Source organism: Glycine soja, chromosome 17 (assembly GCF_004193775.1).
Source record: "Glycine soja cultivar W05 chromosome 17, ASM419377v2, whole genome shotgun sequence".
Lineage (NCBI taxonomy): Eukaryota > Viridiplantae > Streptophyta > Magnoliopsida > Fabales > Fabaceae > Glycine > Glycine soja.
In genome coordinates, this window is record NC_041018.1 from 33,632,958 (window position 1) to 33,652,918 (window position 19,961).

At 35.6% G+C, this 19,961-nt stretch overlaps 1 protein-coding gene across 1 annotated transcript; it reads left to right on the top strand.

Moving 5' to 3' along the window:
• Positions 1–16,803: 16,803 nt before the first annotated feature.
• On the top strand, positions 16,804–19,388 carry LOC114392627 (gibberellin 3-beta-dioxygenase 1-like). Its single transcript, XM_028353829.1, has 2 exons — positions 16,804–17,535; positions 18,728–19,388. Exons 1-2 carry the CDS (start codon positions 17,051–17,053, stop codon positions 19,293–19,295), a joined length of 1,053 nt encoding a protein of 350 aa, XP_028209630.1. The 5' UTR covers positions 16,804–17,050; the 3' UTR covers positions 19,296–19,388.
• Positions 19,389–19,961: the final 573 nt, after the last annotated feature.

Here is a 19,961-nt window from a genome sequence, read left to right on the forward strand (position 1 = left end):
CTAGCTGTTGAAGTATATATACGTACGTTTAGTCAAATAAAAATGTAAAATTTAAAATTATTTTAAATTCCAAAAATTCAAATCTCAAAGTTAAAATTTCGAATCTACTTGCTTGTACCATAATATAAGTAAAAAAATATTTTAAAATAATTATAACTTTAACTTTTTAATATAACATTAATTATTATTTTTTTTACTTATATTTCTTATAATATTAGTAAAAAATTAAAATTAAATTAATAATGAAAAAAATTAATTTATCAAATTATAAATTTTTTTCGTCTATTTTATGTGTATAAAATAATTTAAAATAACAATTATAAAAAAAAAAGAAAAAATATCTTTTAATTAATCATGACAATAGTCAAAACTCAAAAGTCATGCATCTATCTACCTATATGTGTATCCTCGTATTCACGTATACCAACCTATGTTTCTAAGGTCCCGGCCTAGTATAGACAGAGACACAGCGTCGGTGCCGACTCTTAATTGCCGTCATAGTCAATATTTATTTAATTATTTAGGTATTGGCTTTGTAATAACTTGACTTTCTGTCTGCATATAACGGTCCAATTTGATAAGTGCTTCCCTCTTTTTTAACAATGTCATGGTTCTACAATATTCTGTCTACACATTATGGAATTTGCTTTTAATTAATTGTTAATTATTAAGTGAAAAATCAGGAACTACCGACTCCATTGCCAACTCAGAAATTCAATGGCTGGATGCCAAGAACGGCAATTTATTGCTAGATTTATTATCATGCATTTTTGAATTAGGATTTACAATATTTTTTTTTAGTTTCTAAAATATTTAAGATTTCTATTCTTTTTTTCTTAAACTTTTTTTCATTAGTAAAAGTCTTCAACCTTATTTTTTGTTCATATTTTTAGTTATTATTATCTATTTTTTTATTAGATGTTGATATGGTTGTCACATGTGAAAACTTATGATGTGACATTTATACATTAGTTATTAATTTAAGATTCATTATCCTAAATTTTTTTAAAATTTCTGTATTTGATTCTTAAACTTTTTATTGACAGGTCAGTGTTAAACTTATTTTTCATTCATATTTTAGTCATTATTGTTTATTTTCGCCGTTAAATCCTAAGGTGATTGTACATGTCTCTAATCATGTGTCTATTTATATAAGTAATAAAAGGAAGATAAACCCATAAAATTCTTTTCATAGAAGTAAATTAATAACGAATCAGTAAATGAATTTGTATGATTTCACTATAAAAAAAGATTCATCACATTCTTCTTACCACACAATCTCATCATTTTTCGTCAACCATTGAAATAAAAGTTGTCTGCCTGGTCATGAATTGTTGATAAAAACCAAGCAACTTAAAGTTGGTATGCTAGTCAGCACATGAACCTCCTTCACGCTAGTCAAACTTTTCATATCTAATATGTGAGCGAGCATTTTTCCCCTCTTTGGGTGAGCATGAAACCAAAATACTTTCCAGCTAGGCCACCAAACAAATACTTCTTTTGATTAAGTTTCAAATTGAAATCCCTAATCATCTCAAACAATTCCTTCAAAGCAGTCCAGTGATCTCGACCATTAGTCGACTTAACCACCATGTTTTCCACAAAAGCTTCTGCATTTCATCGTGCATGCTATCTTTAAAATATTTTTGAAGAGTTATGTTTCTCTTAAAGTACTTGCATAACAATGGCAAGTCATTTTGGATAGGTTTCTAACTGGAGTTAATTTATCTAAAAGAGAAGTATTATCTTAGGTGTAGGGTCCTCCAAATATCGACTCATCGGTTTCAGTTCTTTAAAAATATTGTATTTAGTCCCTGATTTTTTCAAAATTCTCCTTAGTTCTTTATTTAACTGTTTATTTTCTTTTTGTAAAATTAAGCTATCTCCACCTATTGTAAATAATGTGGCTGAAACTCAAATTGTTATAGTCAATGCACTGTTGATCTTTGTTCTTAGAATCAAGTTTCACCACGACAGAGATGAGATATGTGTTTGATTGTATGAATTTGTTTGGGATTAATAGAGTTGTAATTATTATTTTTCTATTCTTGCATAGCACACTGGCTGTTAATGCTGGAAATAAAAATTTTAATGTTGGAATAATTATTGATGTAAAATTTTAATAAAAAAAATTAATGAAATTAGATAAAGGACAACAAATGGGATATTTGAAAGTTTTAGAGACTAATACAATAAAATTATTTTTGAAAGACTAAATTAATATTGTGATGCCCTAAATTAGAGCTCACATATACAATACAAATATGCATCTTTATAAAATATATTTTTTTAATAAATAAACTTAGTAACTATAATCAAAATGTCATGATAAAAAAAATCTGAATGTGGAATTTTAGGTGTCTCAATTTAAAACAAAACTAAGTTTTAACTTTCTCCTTAAACACATAGTTAGAATTAATTCCTTAAGTCACCATTCAATTTTCTAAAATCATTCCTTTTGCATAATAATAACATCTTAATACCAAATAGCGTCATATCTCACCATACATCATAATAACAACATTGGATAATTCATTTGTAATATCCAAGGAGTGTGCTTCTAGGCTTTGCATACCCTCCTTTTCACCCTATCACTATGATTGGGTTCCTCTTGTCAGGTCACACTATTAGCTAGGGAGTGACATCTACAATTATTGAGGATGTGAAAATTGAAGAGGACCCTTTTAAGGGATCTACTTAGATACATTTGAGGTTGGGGTACAACATATATAGGTATACAATACTTTAGATAATTGATATGGGTCTTAATTTTTTTTTTTATTGCTATGGGTAGCTTAGGGATTCGGTATAACACCTTGGGTGAATCATACCGAAATGAAAGAGATCTAGAGGTTTGTGCATGTATGAAATTATATAGTATGATGACTTAAATGAATTAATTAGTACTGTCTATATCAACAAGATGCATCTACCTTTTAGTAGCTCATCACTTAAGAACTCCACAGCTAAGCGTGCTTGACTTGGAGCAATTATGGGATGAGTGATCTTCTAAGAAGTTTCCTGGAAAGTGTGTGAATGAGAACAAACCATGCTAAAAAGTCTCGCGTTGGTTTGTGAGGACAATCAATTATCCTAAAAGTAGCCAAACTAATTGTTGAAATATTGGAAATGACTATCTACGCAAGGTTTTAACTAGTACCACTTATACAAATAAGATGCATATACTTTTTGGTAGCTTGTAACTTAAGAATTCTACTGTTTAGCGTGTTTGGCTTGAAACAATTTTGGGGTTAGTGACCTTCAAGGAAGTTTCCTGGAAAATGTGTGAGTGAGGGCAACACAAGCTAAAAAGTCTCGTGTTGGTTTGTAAGAATAGTCAATGATCCTAAAAACGACCAAACTTATTGTCAAGGTCTCAGAAATGACTACTTACGAAAGATACTGACCGATGAAGTGTTCTAGCCAATGAGAAAGTTGTGATTTAGCGAGGGACTATTAAGTTTGGGTTGCTTAAGTTTGAGATCCCAAATCCAAATAAAGTTAAGAACAAAGTTTAGTGTTAAGAGAAGATGGCATGTCTATATGGACATCAAAAGAAACTAAAAATTTCCCCCATTACATGGGCAACCCTTACCATCCATTAAATCATGAAAATCAAACTTAAAAAAAATTCCCCTAACATAATTTGAGACCCCTTCTGTGTTATAGTAAGCTCCATCTCCCTACTTAATTTTTTTCTACACCTAACTACATTACCATCGCTCCACCTCCACCCACCAACACCACACCAAAACTTCCACCACACCTAACCTCCATCACTTCAACCTAAACTCACATTGCATCAACTAGACCACGCGCCCCTAAACCCTAATCACCCAAAACCAACAATTGCACCACTTCCACACAACCACAATATCATCACCAGCCTTCCCCCCATACCAAAGTTTATCTAAAGCTCCTTCAACCTCTTATGGAAGAATCACATATGAACATATTCCCTAATCCACTAATCAATGTAAAAATCACAATATTAATCCCCCCCATTCCCTCAGAAAACAAAACTCTCCCCACACATTGTAACAACTCGCTTCATCGCTACAATATCACCATTTTAAACCGCGAGAATTTCAATTTTCAAATGAAAACTCTGTTAATTTGCTTATGAAAAATTAAAGTAAATTTTTTTCACGATATACATTTCGAAACAACGCACCATTATTTAAATGAATACATACATACATACACACACACACACACACACACACACACATATATATATACATATATATGTAGACAAATGATCAAGCTGAATGTTTTGATGATGCCAAAGGTTCACATGCGTCTCAAAGCTTTATTCAAGACAAAGAAATTAAAGATATTCAAGATGGATGATCAAGACAGTCTCTAGAGTCTTAGAAAGGGTATATTAAATAGGAAGAGAATTCCAATTGAAGTAGCAAAAGGTTTGGCCAAGAAATTTAAGTTAAAAAGTTTTATTCAACAGATTTACTCTCTGGTAATCGATTACCAGAGGATGTAATCGATTACCAGTGGCCAAAACCGATTTACAACAGCTATTAAAATTTGAATTCAAAATTTGCACTGTGTAATCGATTACACATATATGGTAATCGATTACCAGCAATTTCTGAACGTTTTAATTCAAATTTTAAAGCTTGTAATCGATTACACATATACTGTAATCGATTACCAGAGGAGTTTTTCAAAAATCATTCTCAACAGTCACATCTTTTTATCTGTTTCTTAAATGGCCATCAAGGGCTTATATATATGTGACTTGAGACACGAATTTAACAAGAGTTTTTCAGAACAAAAAGGTCTTATCCTCTTATAAAGCAAAATCGTTTTATCCTCTTACAAATTCCTTGGCCAAAACATTTGTGATTCAATAAGGAATTATTTGAGTGCTCAAATTGTTCAATCTATCTCTTTTAAGAGAGATTTCTTCTTCTCTTCTTCTTTATTCTGAAAAGGGATTAAGAGACCGAGGGTCTCTTGTTGTGAAAGAATTCTAAACACAAAGGAAGGATTGTCCTTGTGTGTTTAGAACTTGTAAAAGGAATTTACAAGATAGTGGAACTCTCAAGCGGGTTGCTTGGGGACTGGATGTAGGCACAAGGGTGTGGCCGAACTAGTATAAATCTGAGTTTGCACTTTCTCTTCCCTTAAACTCCTTTATTTATTATTGTTTTATATTCATATTCAAATTGTTCTATTTGAATCATTATTTAAGAAATTCATTATTAAGGGAATTTGTAAGTTGAATAGAAAGTTAAATAGAATTTTTAATTGGGGAAATAATTTGTAATATCTTAATTCAACCCCCCTTCTTAAGATATCTGAGGCTACTTGTCTAACAATATATATATATATATATATATATATATATATATATATATAGTAACTCAATACACATCATTCACATAATGGAAAGTAAATTTGTTCATACATATACCTAAATCTGTGATTTACATCCTCAATTCAACAAAAGAATTATGGAACCAACTATGGAGGAGTTGATTAACAAAACACAAATCTCTCCCAAAATAATCTCAACGTCATCACGTCGACTCGGCGGCTCCACAAAAGAATCTCAATTCTCTTACTCTACTGCTGTCATTCTGCTCGCACGAACAAAGGTTCGTGATCATTATAGGTACTTCAAGTACTTACTAACAAAATTTATACTATTTCCATGTCATATGAAGTATGAAACATGGGCATCATCAATGCACTGATCGTGGATAATTAAAGATTCTAAGTCGTCCCCCTCCAGAGATGCTTAAAATTCTTTAACCACTATATTTCCCCCACCATGGATATCCAACAAGGTCACTGCACCCCCCATGTACATACACAACATACAACGTATGAAACATGGGCACCATCAACCATGGATAATTAAAGATTCTAAGCCATCCCCCTCTAGAGATGCTTAAAACTTTTTAACCACTCTATTTCCCCCACCAGGAATATCCAACAAGGTCACTGCACCCCCCATGTACATACACAACATACAACATCACTATGACATTTTCAACATCATCAACATCTCACCTCAATATCATTATCTACATCAACATTGCCTCATCTCATTTCAATGACATTATCAACAAAAACAACATCATATCATATTAACATAATCATCAATAATAACATCAACTCATATCAACATAATCATCAACGACAACATCATCTCACATTAATTAATATCCTCAATAATAGTATCAATAGTAAGTCGCATTCGCATATACATATATGTACAGTTCATGCCTGAGATTCACACTCCCCAGGTATTTAGACCATACAAGTCTAATAGAAACAATAATGTTATTCATCAATAATAGATATATCGCATCCCATTAGTAAAAAACATTGCTTTCTTGAAAACCAACATGCAACAGGGACAAGCATACATCCCCATAGTTAGGTTCCCTAACCCCCAACTATGGAATTAAAAACTATAAATGATAATAAAATCCCTTTCACCTATCGTGAGCTCTCCGTCAGTTCCTCTTTGCGTTGCTCAGAGGTCTCTCTCGTTCACGCTTGTTAGTCCAAACGCAAGGTTCTATATACCAAATTGAACGAAATTTAGTATAGATTTCAAAAACAAGGTAAATAAAAATATTCAAAGTCAAATACCCCTGTCAAAACATAAAGGGCTGAGGGGTGTTTCCGATTCTACTAAAAGAAGACATCATTTTGAAATCCCGCTCACGCCAATGTGACCGAGGTTTAGTGAAGGTCACGAAAATAACATCAATGTTATAAAAAGATAACTTTTACAATGTCTCATTTTCAAGGGTTTTTCAAAGGAAGTGTAAAAACACTTTACTACAGTACCCAAAACACAAGAGACACTAAGAGAAATGCAAACTAACTAGGAGAAAGGCTTAGAAGTCAAGATTACCTCAGAGAAGCTATGAAATGAAGGATTGGGAAATGTTCTCCACCGAATCCTTGAGGAGGATTATGAGGATTCCGCTCCCATTACAATGTTCTTCTTGGTGTGAAGGTTCGAAGGCAAGCAACGATGACTAGTGGTGGCCACCGGTGGTGGTGGTTGGTGGAGAAGGAGGTGTTAGGGTTTGGGTGGCATTTGGAGAGGAGGAGAGGGGGAAAATCTTGTTTTTCACGCTGAAGAACGTATTTATAATCTGCATATCTCACTTAGCGAGCTCGTCTCACTAAGCTGGAGTCTACTTTTCACGCTTAGCGTGACAGTTCGCGCTTAGTGCAACTCCCTCTGTACTAATTCTTGCTTAGCGCGCTAATTCTTGCTCAGCACAATTCCCTCTCGGGTTGGAATTGCGCTTAGCATGCTAATTCTCGCTCAACGTAATTCCCTCTCGAGTTGGAATTGCCCTTAGCGTGCTCCTCACGCTTAGCAAGACATCAAAAGTTGTTATTTTCAAAATCCCAACGGTTAGACTGTGGAGAATTGTCTTAGGAACCTCCAGACAAATTTTGAAGACGATGCAACGGTTAACGAATCTGGGATCATGATTTTACTAAAATAGGTTTAGGTAAAATTTGAAATCTGATAATTTCAACTTAGCTCAACAAAACTCCACATAACTCAACATCCACATCAAGAAATTCACACATGACTAATTCAAGCCATACCTCAACTCATTCAAGTCAATCATATAGTCAAATAAAATGATAAATACAATTAAACATTGATTTATAATTAGTAATATTTCAGGGTGTTACACATATCACAACCATTGATTCGAAAAATGAAGGATGCATTAGATCCACACAACATTGTTGCTCAGTACCACTACGCCAAATTTTCCACATGACACAGTTTCATTAGATTTGCTGCAATACGCCTCTATACCTGCTCAACTTGGATCTCACACTTTGCCACAATAGAACAAAGAGTGGAGGCATTATGGTCATTGGTGCAAAGAATAGAACTTCAAATTGCACTAATGGGTGGCAGCTAGCTTAGACAAAGGAAGAAGAATGACATTTAGTGATAGTTTTCATTGCTGTAGTTTCTTCATGAAAAAGAAACAATTACTTGATGATACGGTTCACAATCACAAAATGAAGCAACAACTTTGAACAATGTTGAACTAAATCAAGGGTCTCTAACTTAAAAAGCAGGTGTACTATCCAGGGTCCACAAAATACACGTGGCACCCTACATGACACTCAGAGATACGTGTTAACTCTCCACGCCAACCCTAGAATAGGAGCACAGACACTCGGCCCTTAGCAGCTGGGCTCCCTAACTGACAAGTTATCTCTAACCTATTAATATTTGAATATATTTGAATCTCTTTATCTCTTGGCAGATAGTTAATTATCTACAAAGCCACACATTATCTATAAGGTACAATAATCTACTAGCTTTTATCTTTAAGCTATAATTTATTTCTAACATTATCTATAAGCTACCAATTATTATCTATAAGTCGAGAATTATCTGCAAAGGCTATAACATCTCCTATAAACAAGGACCCGCAACTTGACTGCATTCCTATAAATATCAGGTTTCATCGAACCCCCAACACACAATGCATTCGCTCACACCTTGAGCTCACGCATAATTGCTTTTATATGCATATACTTGCTTTATTCTCCTTACTCATATACTTACTTGAGCATCTAAGTACTTTGTTTTGTAGGTCCCCCCTCCTATTCTCCTAACAAAGGTACCTCCCAAAGCCAATGTGTGAAGTCCGGGAGCCCACCTTAGTTATGTCCACCTTGACGTGTGCCAGCTCCAAATTTTGGTAAGTACATTTGGCGCCCACCGTGGAGCCGTGGTAAAACATATCCTGTAGTCTCTTGTCAACTATCTCTTGTTCATCCATGGTTAGCACTCGGTCTGGCCTCAAGCGCGAGACCCTTTTTGAAGGCTCCCATCTTCATCCGACAGCTATGACAGACACAAATACTCTTCAACAACTCCAAAATCGCATTGTGGAGATGGAGCGACGACATGAGGAGGAGCTGAGAAAGCTAAAGGCTGACCATGAGGCTTATATCAAATGCCCCGAGGGCAAAGAGCACTCTGCTTACACTTTGCCTAAGCGCACCCAAGGGGAATCACAGCCCCGACGTACAATCAACACTTCATATGACTTAAGTCTCTCCCACATGCATCAACCAGCAGGGTAGACTACTCGTCGACATCCCTTCATCGATCACATTATAGAGGCTGACATACCCTTGAGGTGAAATCTACTCAACCTCGAACAATATGATGGGACCACAAATCCAGATGAGCACCTGGATGCCTTCCTGACGCAGGCGAACCTATACACTAATGACAGTGTGATTCTATGTCGTGTCTTCCCAACATCCCTCGAGGGGGCAACATTGACCTAGTATGGTGGACTCCTACCTAGATCCATAGACAACTTTGACACCCTCGTCGAACACTTCAGTGTGTAGTACGCAACCAGCAAATCTCACTGCATAACCTAAGTCGCCTTGGCCAGTCTGTGAAAAGTAGACGACGAGTCCCTTAGAAAATTCTTGGACATATTTGTGCGCACTGCCACCCAGATCTGAAATCTTAACCCAGAGGTAGCATTGCATTCCATGCTCCTCGTTCTACGGCATGGCAAGTTCGGAGACAATCTGTTAAAAAAAACTCTGATAGCATGGATAAGTTGCACGAACAAGCCAAGGGATACATCCAGATTAAAGAAATATAAAGATTCAGGAATGAAGTCAAACAAGTCGGACAAAAACGCGACAAGTGAGAAGCAAACACCAAGACCGACTTACACAAGTCGAACAAGAGGCACGAGCCAGACAAGTGTCAGCCTCTTCCAAAAGGGCCCAGATACGAGCGTTACACACCCCTAATAGCCAGTCACACTACAATTCTGGAGGAAGCTATCAACTTGAAAGTACCCATTGGCTACCCCCGATGAAACCTCATAGGCTGAGGTTAGTCATGACCAAATACTGCAAATATCATCATAATATTGGTCATAACATAGAAGACTGTGGGGCCTTAAAAGACAAGATAGAAGAGCTTATACAAACAGGGTACCTGGCCTAGTTTGTAAAAAGGCCGATCAACCACCAAGCAGGAGCAAGATTAGGAAGACACCAAGATGAGCAGTAGAGGAATCACAATGCAGACAGAAGAAGGGATAGAACGGAAGATCAAGAAAGATAGAGACACTAGCAACAAAGGCGAGAGTGGCAGCCACCACAAGAATAGGAACCTGTCGAGCAAATCAAAGGTGTAATCAACACCATTGCGAGCGGATTTTCCTATGGGGATAATCCAACCAATCCCAAAAATGTCATCTTCACGCCATTTGGGTCATCGACATAAATTTTTTTGACACACCAGTACAACGAAGTCTCTCTCCTATCCCTTTCATAGATAGGGACTTCAAGGGTATCAACCCTGTTAACCAGGACGACCCCATGGTCGTCTCTATCATCATTGTCAACTTCATGGTGTCCAAGGTTCTCATTGACTAGGGAAGCTCCACTAACATCCTATATTGGAAAACTTTCCAAAGGCTTAAGGTCTCCCACGAAACTATCCACCCTTATGTCAATCCACTCCTCGACCTTGTAGGCGAGAGAGTAGAGACCAAAGGCTACGTGGACTTAATGACCACCTTCGGTCAATGCAAGCACTCCATGAGCTTCACAACAGGATATCCACTTGTTGATGCGAATACATCATATTTTACTTTGATCAGCATGAAGACACTTAATGAGCTTGAGGCCATAGTCTTCACACCGCATTTGAAAATGAAATTCCCTACCCTGATCGGGGAAATTGTAACCGTTAAGGAAAACCAAAAGCAAGCAAGATAGTGCTATGTAGAGAGCCTGAAGGTAGCACCCTATCCTCTTGCCAGAGAGCCTGCCAAGACTCACCTTATAGTGGCTGAAGGTACTCAAGTCATGAGCATGGATGAAGGGTCTCCAATTCGAGCCCTGACCATCTACCAAGCAAGCCTGGACAATGAATTTGACATAGATCCGTACAATGACACCTTTGACAGAGGCCCAAAACCCATTGAAAAGCTCATCAAGCTATAGCTCGAACCTAACCCCGGGCAGTGTACGCAGCTCAGTAGGGACCTTACCAGCCATAAGCACAGGTGCATCACTGACATGCTACATAGAAACACGGATTTGTTTGCCTGGCAGCCATCTGACATGTCGAGAATCCATCCTGGCATTATCTGCCACAAACTTGCTATCTATCCTCAGGCTAAACCGATATCACAGAAGAAAAAAAAGATAGGAGAAGCACGACACATAACTTTCAAAAAAGAAGAGCCCAAACTCCTGAATGCTAAATTCATCAGAGAAGTCAGGTATTCCACCTGGCTTGCCAATGTTGTCATGGTAAAAAAGGCCAACAACAAATGGCAAATGTGCATCGACTACACTAATCTGAACAAGGTGTGCCACAAAGCTGCATACCCTCTGCCCAACATCGTTAGGCTAGTCAATAGAGCGTTCGGGTTCCTGGTGCTAAGTTTCCTGGACGCATTCTTTGGATATAACTAGGTCAGAATGTATGCTCCAAATGAGGAAAAAATAACATTTATCACCGAAGATGTCAACTTTTGCTACAGGGTCATGCCCTTCAGCCTAAAAAATACAGGCGCTACAAACCAACGACTAATGGACCGAATCTTTAAACAGTAGATCGAACGAAACATTGAGGTATATGTGGATGACATGGTCTTCAAGTCTCAAAGCATAGCCCAACACGTGGCATATTTGGAAGAAGTATTTGGGGAACTCTGCAAATATGACATGTTCTTCAACCCTAAAAAGTGTACTTTCGAGGTAGGCGGAGGTAAGTTCCTCAGCTTCATGATCACTGATCAGGGAATTAAAGCTAACCTTGACAAATGCACTGCCATACTGGAGATGCACAGCCCGACCAACATCCTAGAAGTCAAAAAACTAAATGGTAGTCTAGCATCCCTGTCTAGGTTCCTCCTAAAGCTCGCTGAAAAGGCGAAGCCATTTTTCAAATTGCTCAAGAAAACTGAGTCCTTCTTATGGGATGAGAGCTACGAACAAGCCTTCCTGGCTTTCAAGATAACCATAGCCACAACGTCAGTTTTAAGCCGACCCAGGCCAGGAATACCCCTACTCCTGTATCTCTCAGTAGCTAACGAAGTCATTAGCTCAACCGTCGCATAAGAGAAAGGGAAGCATCAAATCTCTATCTATTTCACCAGCCACATACTTCATGATGTTGAGAAGTGCTACCAAATGATAGAAAAGGTGGCACTAGCACTCATTACCTCGGCCTGATGACTCAGGTCCTACTTCTAAAGTCATCAAGTGGTAATCAAAATGAACTGCCCTGTCAAGTAGGTTTTGCGAAAGCCTGAACTCATAGGAAGAATGGTGGTTTGGTCTCTAGAACTTTCATAGTTCAACTTCCAATATGAACCTCCTGGCCCCATGAAGACACAATTCATGGTAGAATTTTTAGCAGAATTCGCTAGAAACGACAAAACCATCCCAGACTAGTAGAGCCTCTATGTGGATAGTGCATCCAACATAAAGGGGAGCGGGGTAGGATTCATCCTCGAAGGCCCTGACAATGTCACGCTAGAGCAAGCCCTTAAGCTCTACTTCAGAGCCTCAAAAAACCAGGCAGAGTACGAGAAGCTCGTTGCAAGTTTGAAGCTAGCAAGAGAAGTCAGGACCAAGACGCTATGATGCTACACAGACTCACAGCTTGTCCATGGACAGGTTGCCAACAAATACCAAACCAAGGAGATAGTGATGCTCAAGTACTATCACATTGCCAAAACTTTCATTGACAATTTCGAGTGTTTTGAAATGTACTACATATCCAGGGAGAGCAACACCAAAGTAAACCTAGTCTCCAAGCTGGCCAACACTAAGAAAGTCGAGCACCTTAAGACTATCATTCAAGAGACACTCCAAACTCCCACCATAGACGCTGAGGAAGTTATGGCCAGAGAAGAGAAGGAACCAAGCTGGAGGACTCCCTACAAGAACTTCCTAATTCAGGGGGTACTACCACTAAACAAGGACGAAGCCCGATGCCTCAAACGAAAGGCCAATTACTATATCATCCTTGATGGTGAGCTATTCTAAAGAGGGTTGACAACACCATTGCTAAAAAGCCTAAACAGTCAACTGGCAGAATATGTCATGAGAGAACTTCATGAAGGGATCCACGGTCTCCACATCGGAGGACACTCCTTTTCCACCAAAGTGGTGTGAGTCGACTACTACTGGCCAACACTCAAGGCAAACACCTTCAACTTTACCAGGAGGTGCAGACAATGCCAAGAGTTTACAGATGTGCCACACACTACTCCTGACAATCTCCACAGTCTGAGCTTCCTTGGCCCTTCGACATATGGGGAATGGATAAACTGGGACCACTGCCAAAGGCCTTAGAAGCAATCAAATACCTACTAGTTGTCATCGACTACTTCACCAAGTGGATAGAAGCAAGACCATTGCGGGAAATTACGATCGAGGTGGAAAAATTCACCTAGAAACACCTCATATGCAGGTACTGCCTCACATGCACCATTGTCATGGACAACAACACCAATTCAAAGCTCATACTTACGACGACTTCCTGACAAGGCTAGGCATCAAGCACCTAGTCACCTCTGTTGAACATCCTCATACCAACGGTCAGGTAGAGGCAGCTAACAGAGTCATCCTCAGGGCCCTGCGTACTAGACTCGAGAAGTCTAAGGGTCTATGGAAAGAGGAGCTCCCCAACATACTCTGGGCGTACCACTGTTCACCCCAAATAACAATCAACGAAACTCCTTACCGACTCATATATGGCACAGGCGCCATGATCCCCATTGAAGTCGGGGAACCGTCAACAAGGAGACTGTTGTTCCAACAACAAGGACCTGTAGCTCGACTCCACTCCTATAAATACCAGGTTTCATTGAACCCTTAACACACAATGCATTCACTCACACCTTGAGCTTACGCATAATTGCTCTCATATGCATATACTTGTTTTATTCTCCCCACTCATATATTTACTTGAGCATTGAAATCCTTTGTTTTGCAGGTCCCCCTCCTATCCTCCTAACAAAGGTAACTCTCAAAGTCGACGTGTGAAGTTCGGGATCCCACCTTAGTCACATGCACCCTGACGTGTGCCAGCTCCGGATTTTGGTAAGTACAACAGGTAAAAAAAATAAAAGCAAGTAAAAAACCTTTAAAACATATTCTAATTGTCATGAAATTAAAAAAAAGCACGATTTTAATAATTTTACAAGTTGAATCCCAGTTTCATTAGCAATTTGAATCTTTCAAAGGGATTAAAATTCAATTTTGACTACCATCGTAAGTACAACAACATGATGATTTTGAATCTTTTAGAGGGATTGCAATTGTGATCGCCATTCTTCTTCCTTTGGATTATTTAGATTCTTATGTTTGCTTAATTATTTGGCGGTTTATAAACTACCAGAAATTGGAATTTGAATTTCTAAATGCATATTGATGGTTTTAATTAGAAACTGTCACAAATTATTTTCTAGAATTTAATGAACAGTTCAGGATTTAACAAAATCAACCAATTATAAGAAAAAAAAACATATTTAAGTCATTTTTATTACTATTGACTAAATTATTTTATGCACATCAAATGTTGAATAGGATAAATCTTTTATCCTTTTCTACTCTTATCTTACTTTTAGTTTTATATATTCATTGATAATTTTAAAAAAAATATTTTATGGAAGAATTAAGTTATTATTCAACAAATTTAAATTTAAATTTTTTAAAGGAACACCAAATTAATTTGTCCTAAGAAGATATATTGTACTTAAATATCTATAATTAACCATATATAAGATTAATCGTGCGCACACATCTTCAATAATTAATTAATTAATTCGCTTAAAGGAATTTATTTAAAATCAATTTTTTAATATGACCGACTCAAACAAGGAAATTATATACTTTTGAATTCAAACTCGGATTTTAGGTTGTCATAACATGATTAAGATCATCCACAATGAAGGCAAAAACTCCAACGTGAAGAATCATTTCTTAAAGTTTAATATAACGAGAGAGACGCACTTTTGGAATTAAATGAATCAAACATTTAACCTCTTAATTAATGAATAAAATAAATAAGAATGTCTTCAATTTACAGCTTTCCGAAACTAAATATGTATAGAGTTTTAAATCTAGAAAATATATTCAGAAATGTAATCATGGTAACAGTCTTAAAGTCTAACCCAAGAGTCTAATTGGCACCTTAATTTTCCTCCGTTTAAATGTCCGAGTCAATGTCTACACTATATATATATATATATATATATATATATATATATATATATATATATATATATATATATATATATATATATATATATATATATTACATTTCTACACGTTAGGAAATACATAGAAAGGTCAAGTTTGAAAGCTAGCTAGCTCGCACAATTTTTTCCATTAGATTCACTTTTGAATATATGAATTTGAATTATTTTGTCCTCATCATGTTCTGCCTGACTTAACTCGTATTTTGTGTCAGATCACTCACCATTCAAATGATTTCACTTTACACCTTTGAAAAACCTGCAGAAAAAGGGCTTCAAAATCTTGTCAAACTGCAACTCCCACACACGACAAATGGTAATAAATGTATTGTTATATATATATAACCTCAAAGGATAAACATGATGTTAAATAATCTATAGATGATTTTTTTTCTTTAATATGGATTTGATTTTTTGATTCGGACGTGTGAAATAATATATTTTGAAAAAATCAATTTCTTAAATGATTCTTAATATCTCAAAAAATTAATCATTAAAAGCTTTTATATATATATATATATATATATATATATATCCTCAAAAGTATTCCCACCTTAATTAACTTTCTAAATTTTGAAGTCCATGTCATGCAAATGGGAATCATCCTTTCTTTTGAGGCAAAGGCTTAGTAGTACAAAAGTTCTCCGTATGCTCCGGTAGTGGCAGCCTTCAATAATATATAAGTATCAAGATGGGGCACTTGCATAATTTTGCAAGATTTACTCAATCAATGAGATCTCCATGACTTTTCCTTAGCACAGATCGATTCATTTATATAGCGAGACTAATCCATACAAATTAAATTTGAGTATTAGTATAATCTTATATACCATCACCATGAGCTACGGTTTTGTATTCACAAATTTATAATAAATATATCATTATGTTGGTATAAGTGGAATTTGACTTAAATGTTTTAAGTAAAATTTTCAATTTAAATATTAATTGTGAATAAAAAAATTTTGGTTGGTGAGAGACTCCAATTAATAGATTCTTTAATATAAATTATTTATTAATAAAATTATTAAATATTGCATATTATATAATAAGTGAAGAAGAAAAAATAATATACTATTTGCAAATTGAAGAATTTCTCCCTTATAAAGTGGCAGGCCATTCTCAGAAGAGTCATCAATATTTAATGTCAACTAAGATTGTTGGCAGGAAAAAGTATATATCGCGTACAAACATTTTTTTATGCCTTATATTTTGCCAGATATTGCATCATAATGAAATTATATACTTAATATTCATTTTTATCAAATTAACATCGAACACATTCTTTATTTGGTAGAAGAAGCCAATCCTCGTTCATTTGGTTTTCCTACTACAAGACAAAAAGCGTGTCCTATTTTTGTCCACAAAAGCTAAAAGAGAAACAAAAAGGATCCTCTATCAAATTTTCTGTTTTTTCCCCCTTTGCCGCATGAGTGAAACATTATCATGGAATAAAGAAAAAAGTTTCTTTCTCCCTTTTTTTTTATTTAATATTTAAGACTTTGAGATTCCACCATCTTTCAGAATTGTTTGTTCCTTCTTTTGTCTTATTCAACCATATTCCTTCATAGCCAAAATCCGACACAACATAGTCCAATAGCCAACCTTCACTACCCAATTGTATGGTTTTAACCAAATCTCATACTACTCATGTTCTTATAATATTTATATATATATACACTTAAGTTCTAAAATTCTAATAAATCCACCACATCCAACATCTCTAGCTTGTTTCAATTCCTTCCAATTTTGCAATGGCCACTACTCTTTCTGAAGCCTATAGGGACCACCCTCTCCACCTTCATCATATTATCCCCTTAGACTTTTCTTCACTTAGGACCTTACCTGATTCGCATGCATGGCCTCAATCTGAAGATGGTGATGGTGATGATGATAATCATGGAATTGGATCACCCATACCCATCATAGACCTAATGGATCCTAATGCCATGGAACTCATAGGCCTTGCTTGTGAGAATTGGGGTGCTTTCCAATTGAAGAACCATGGCATACCCTTGAGTGTTGTTGAAGAGGTTGAAGAAGAGGCAAAGAGGCTCTTTGCCCTCCCCGCCGACCGGAAACTCAAGGCGTTGAGATCGGCCACCGGTGCCACCGGGTACGGCCGAGCTCGGATATCGCCATTCTTCCCCAAGCACATGTGGCATGAAGGATTTACCATCATGGGGTCTCCATGTGATGATGCCAAAAAGATTTGGCCTAATGACTATGCACCCTTTTGGTAAGTACAAATGTTACAATCTCATGCACTTCCATGCAACGTGTACAATCATATATGCTAATAGAGACTTTCTTCGGTAACATCAATTTTTCTCTTTTGTTTTCTCGGAATTGAAGCCATTACAATATGTTGTTAGCTAGCTTCAAGTCTCTACTTGGAATAAGAGAGCCTTATTTATAAATTTGAATCTTAAACATTTCATTGAACACGGAAATAGTGGACAAGCATGCCTTAGTATTCAGCACATCTCTTTCCAAGATAAAATAATATATATATATAAATGCAAGAATAAAACAAAACTGTTACTTTTGTTCGCATTAGCTATCTGATTAGATTTTTTATGCCATCACATGGACATGATAATATAATTAGTAAAAGTTAAGGTTATGGATTATGATTAGCTTTAAATCCGTAAGCAAAGATACCCTTTGAATATTATATACATAGATAGTATTTTAGTTTAAGGTTAATCAACATCTCAAATACCTAAAATAAAAATCATATTTTAAGATTTTCTGATTAGTATATTAAGAATAATAATACATAAATATCTTATTATTTTAAATATTTTGCCAATATTTCTCATTTTTCTTTATCTCTTTTCTTATCACATAAAAAATTCAATCATATTTATATTAAATATTTTTTTTACTGTTGCATATATATCAATTTAGGGTATCCATTAAACTTTTTCCGAATATTATGTGTGTTGATTCTATCAAGCATGCATGCTTTTAGTTGAACTCATATAGATTGTAAACGGGTGCCGGTTGAAATACCCATTATACTCCTTTGAATATAATCAAATTTTATAACTCTTCCAACAAATGTTGACATGCATGTAAATGTTTTTCTCTAATATTAAATAATATCAATAGCTCATTAGAGTTGACTTAATAAATAATTTACACAAAATCTTAAATTCAAACTTCATTATTTCCATTGTATATAAAAGTTATTAAATAACCTCAGTTAGTAATTTGTCCATTATCTGTCAAAACAAAAAGTTTGTTCATTATAAAATGCCTTTATAATCCATGCAATAAATTTAAAGATTTATATAAAAAGAAAATCAGCATAAATTGCTAAGATAAACAATACCAAAAAATACTTAAGAAATTAATCTAATAAGTTTTGTTCTTAATTACACAAAACTTCTAAAATCTGGAGGGGAAAAAAACTGTTTGTGCAGCACTATAATGGACAATTACCAGAAGCAAATGAAGGCTCTAGCAGATAAGCTAGCACACATGATATTCAACTTATTGGGGGGCATTTCTGAGGAGCAAAAAAGGTGGATTAATGGTTCAACCAACAACCTCTGTGAAGCTGTTCAGCTAAACTTCTACCCTCGTTGTCCTGAGCCAAACCGAGCCATGGGGCTAGCCCCTCACACTGACACTTCCCTTCTCACAATCCTCCACCAAAGCCAAACCAATGGCCTCCAAATCTTCAAGGAAGGGGCAGGGTGGGTCCCTGTGCACCCTCACCCTAGCAGCCTTGTTGTTCACACTGGTGACATTCTTCACATCTTGTCCAACTCAAGGTTTAGATGTGCATTGCATCGTGTCATGGTGAATAGCGCAAGGGAAAGATACTCAGTGGCTTATTTCTATGGTCCCCCTGTGGATCATGTGGTTTCTCCTTTGGTTCTTGATTCCTTGCCTCGTTTTCGTTCCTTGACTGTGAAGGAGTATATTGGTATTAAGGCCAAGAACCTTCGGGGAGCATTGTCTTTGATTAGTATGCTTAAAAACTAATTAATGTGCATTTTTCTCTAATTTTGGCTCTCTTTTAAATAGTTGATAATATCATTTCATTCCGTCAATATGGTGTGATATGATTGATTGGTTTATTATTTTCACTAAATATTAATTTTTGTTAGAAATATTAATAAAAAAAATTTAAACATAAGATTTCTCTCACTTCTCCCTTCTCCTTAAGTCTCACCTTTTCAATCATTTTGATCAACTTTATATAATTATGTTTCTTAAATATGTAATTAATATAATATTCTATCACCAAATCTACATGCGTGAAAAAGTATCAATTAGAAGAAGTAGACTCTTAAAGAGATCTAATAGATTAATTTCTAACTTTTATATGAAGATAGTACAAAATATTTTCTTTATGATATATTTTTAAAGATTTTAATGATTATGAACAAATAATAAAACAATTTAGACTGTAGTCTAATTACATATATAATTAAATTATATAATACAAAAACTATTTTATACTTTTAGTTTTTCTCATTTAATTTTTAAAATACATATGAAGCTGCATTAAATATATTTTCTTTTTGTATGTTAAATTTCAAATAGAAGGGTAGTAAAGGAAATAAAAAGTAGAGGCCGGTGTTTTGAGTCCTTTTCGAGTTGGTTTCCTTTAATATTTAGCATCTTCGTTAATTGGAAAACTAGGAC

Excerpts from the sequence above, each read along its gene's own strand:
- LOC114392627 (XM_028353829.1), top strand. The coding sequence starts at position 17,051 with ATGGCCACTACTCTTTCTGAAGCCTATAGGGACCACCCTCTCCACCTT. Across the intron at positions 17,536-18,727 it reads AATGACTATGCACCCTTTTG|CACTATAATGGACAATTACC; the intron begins GTAAGTACAAAT and ends CTGTTTGTGCAG.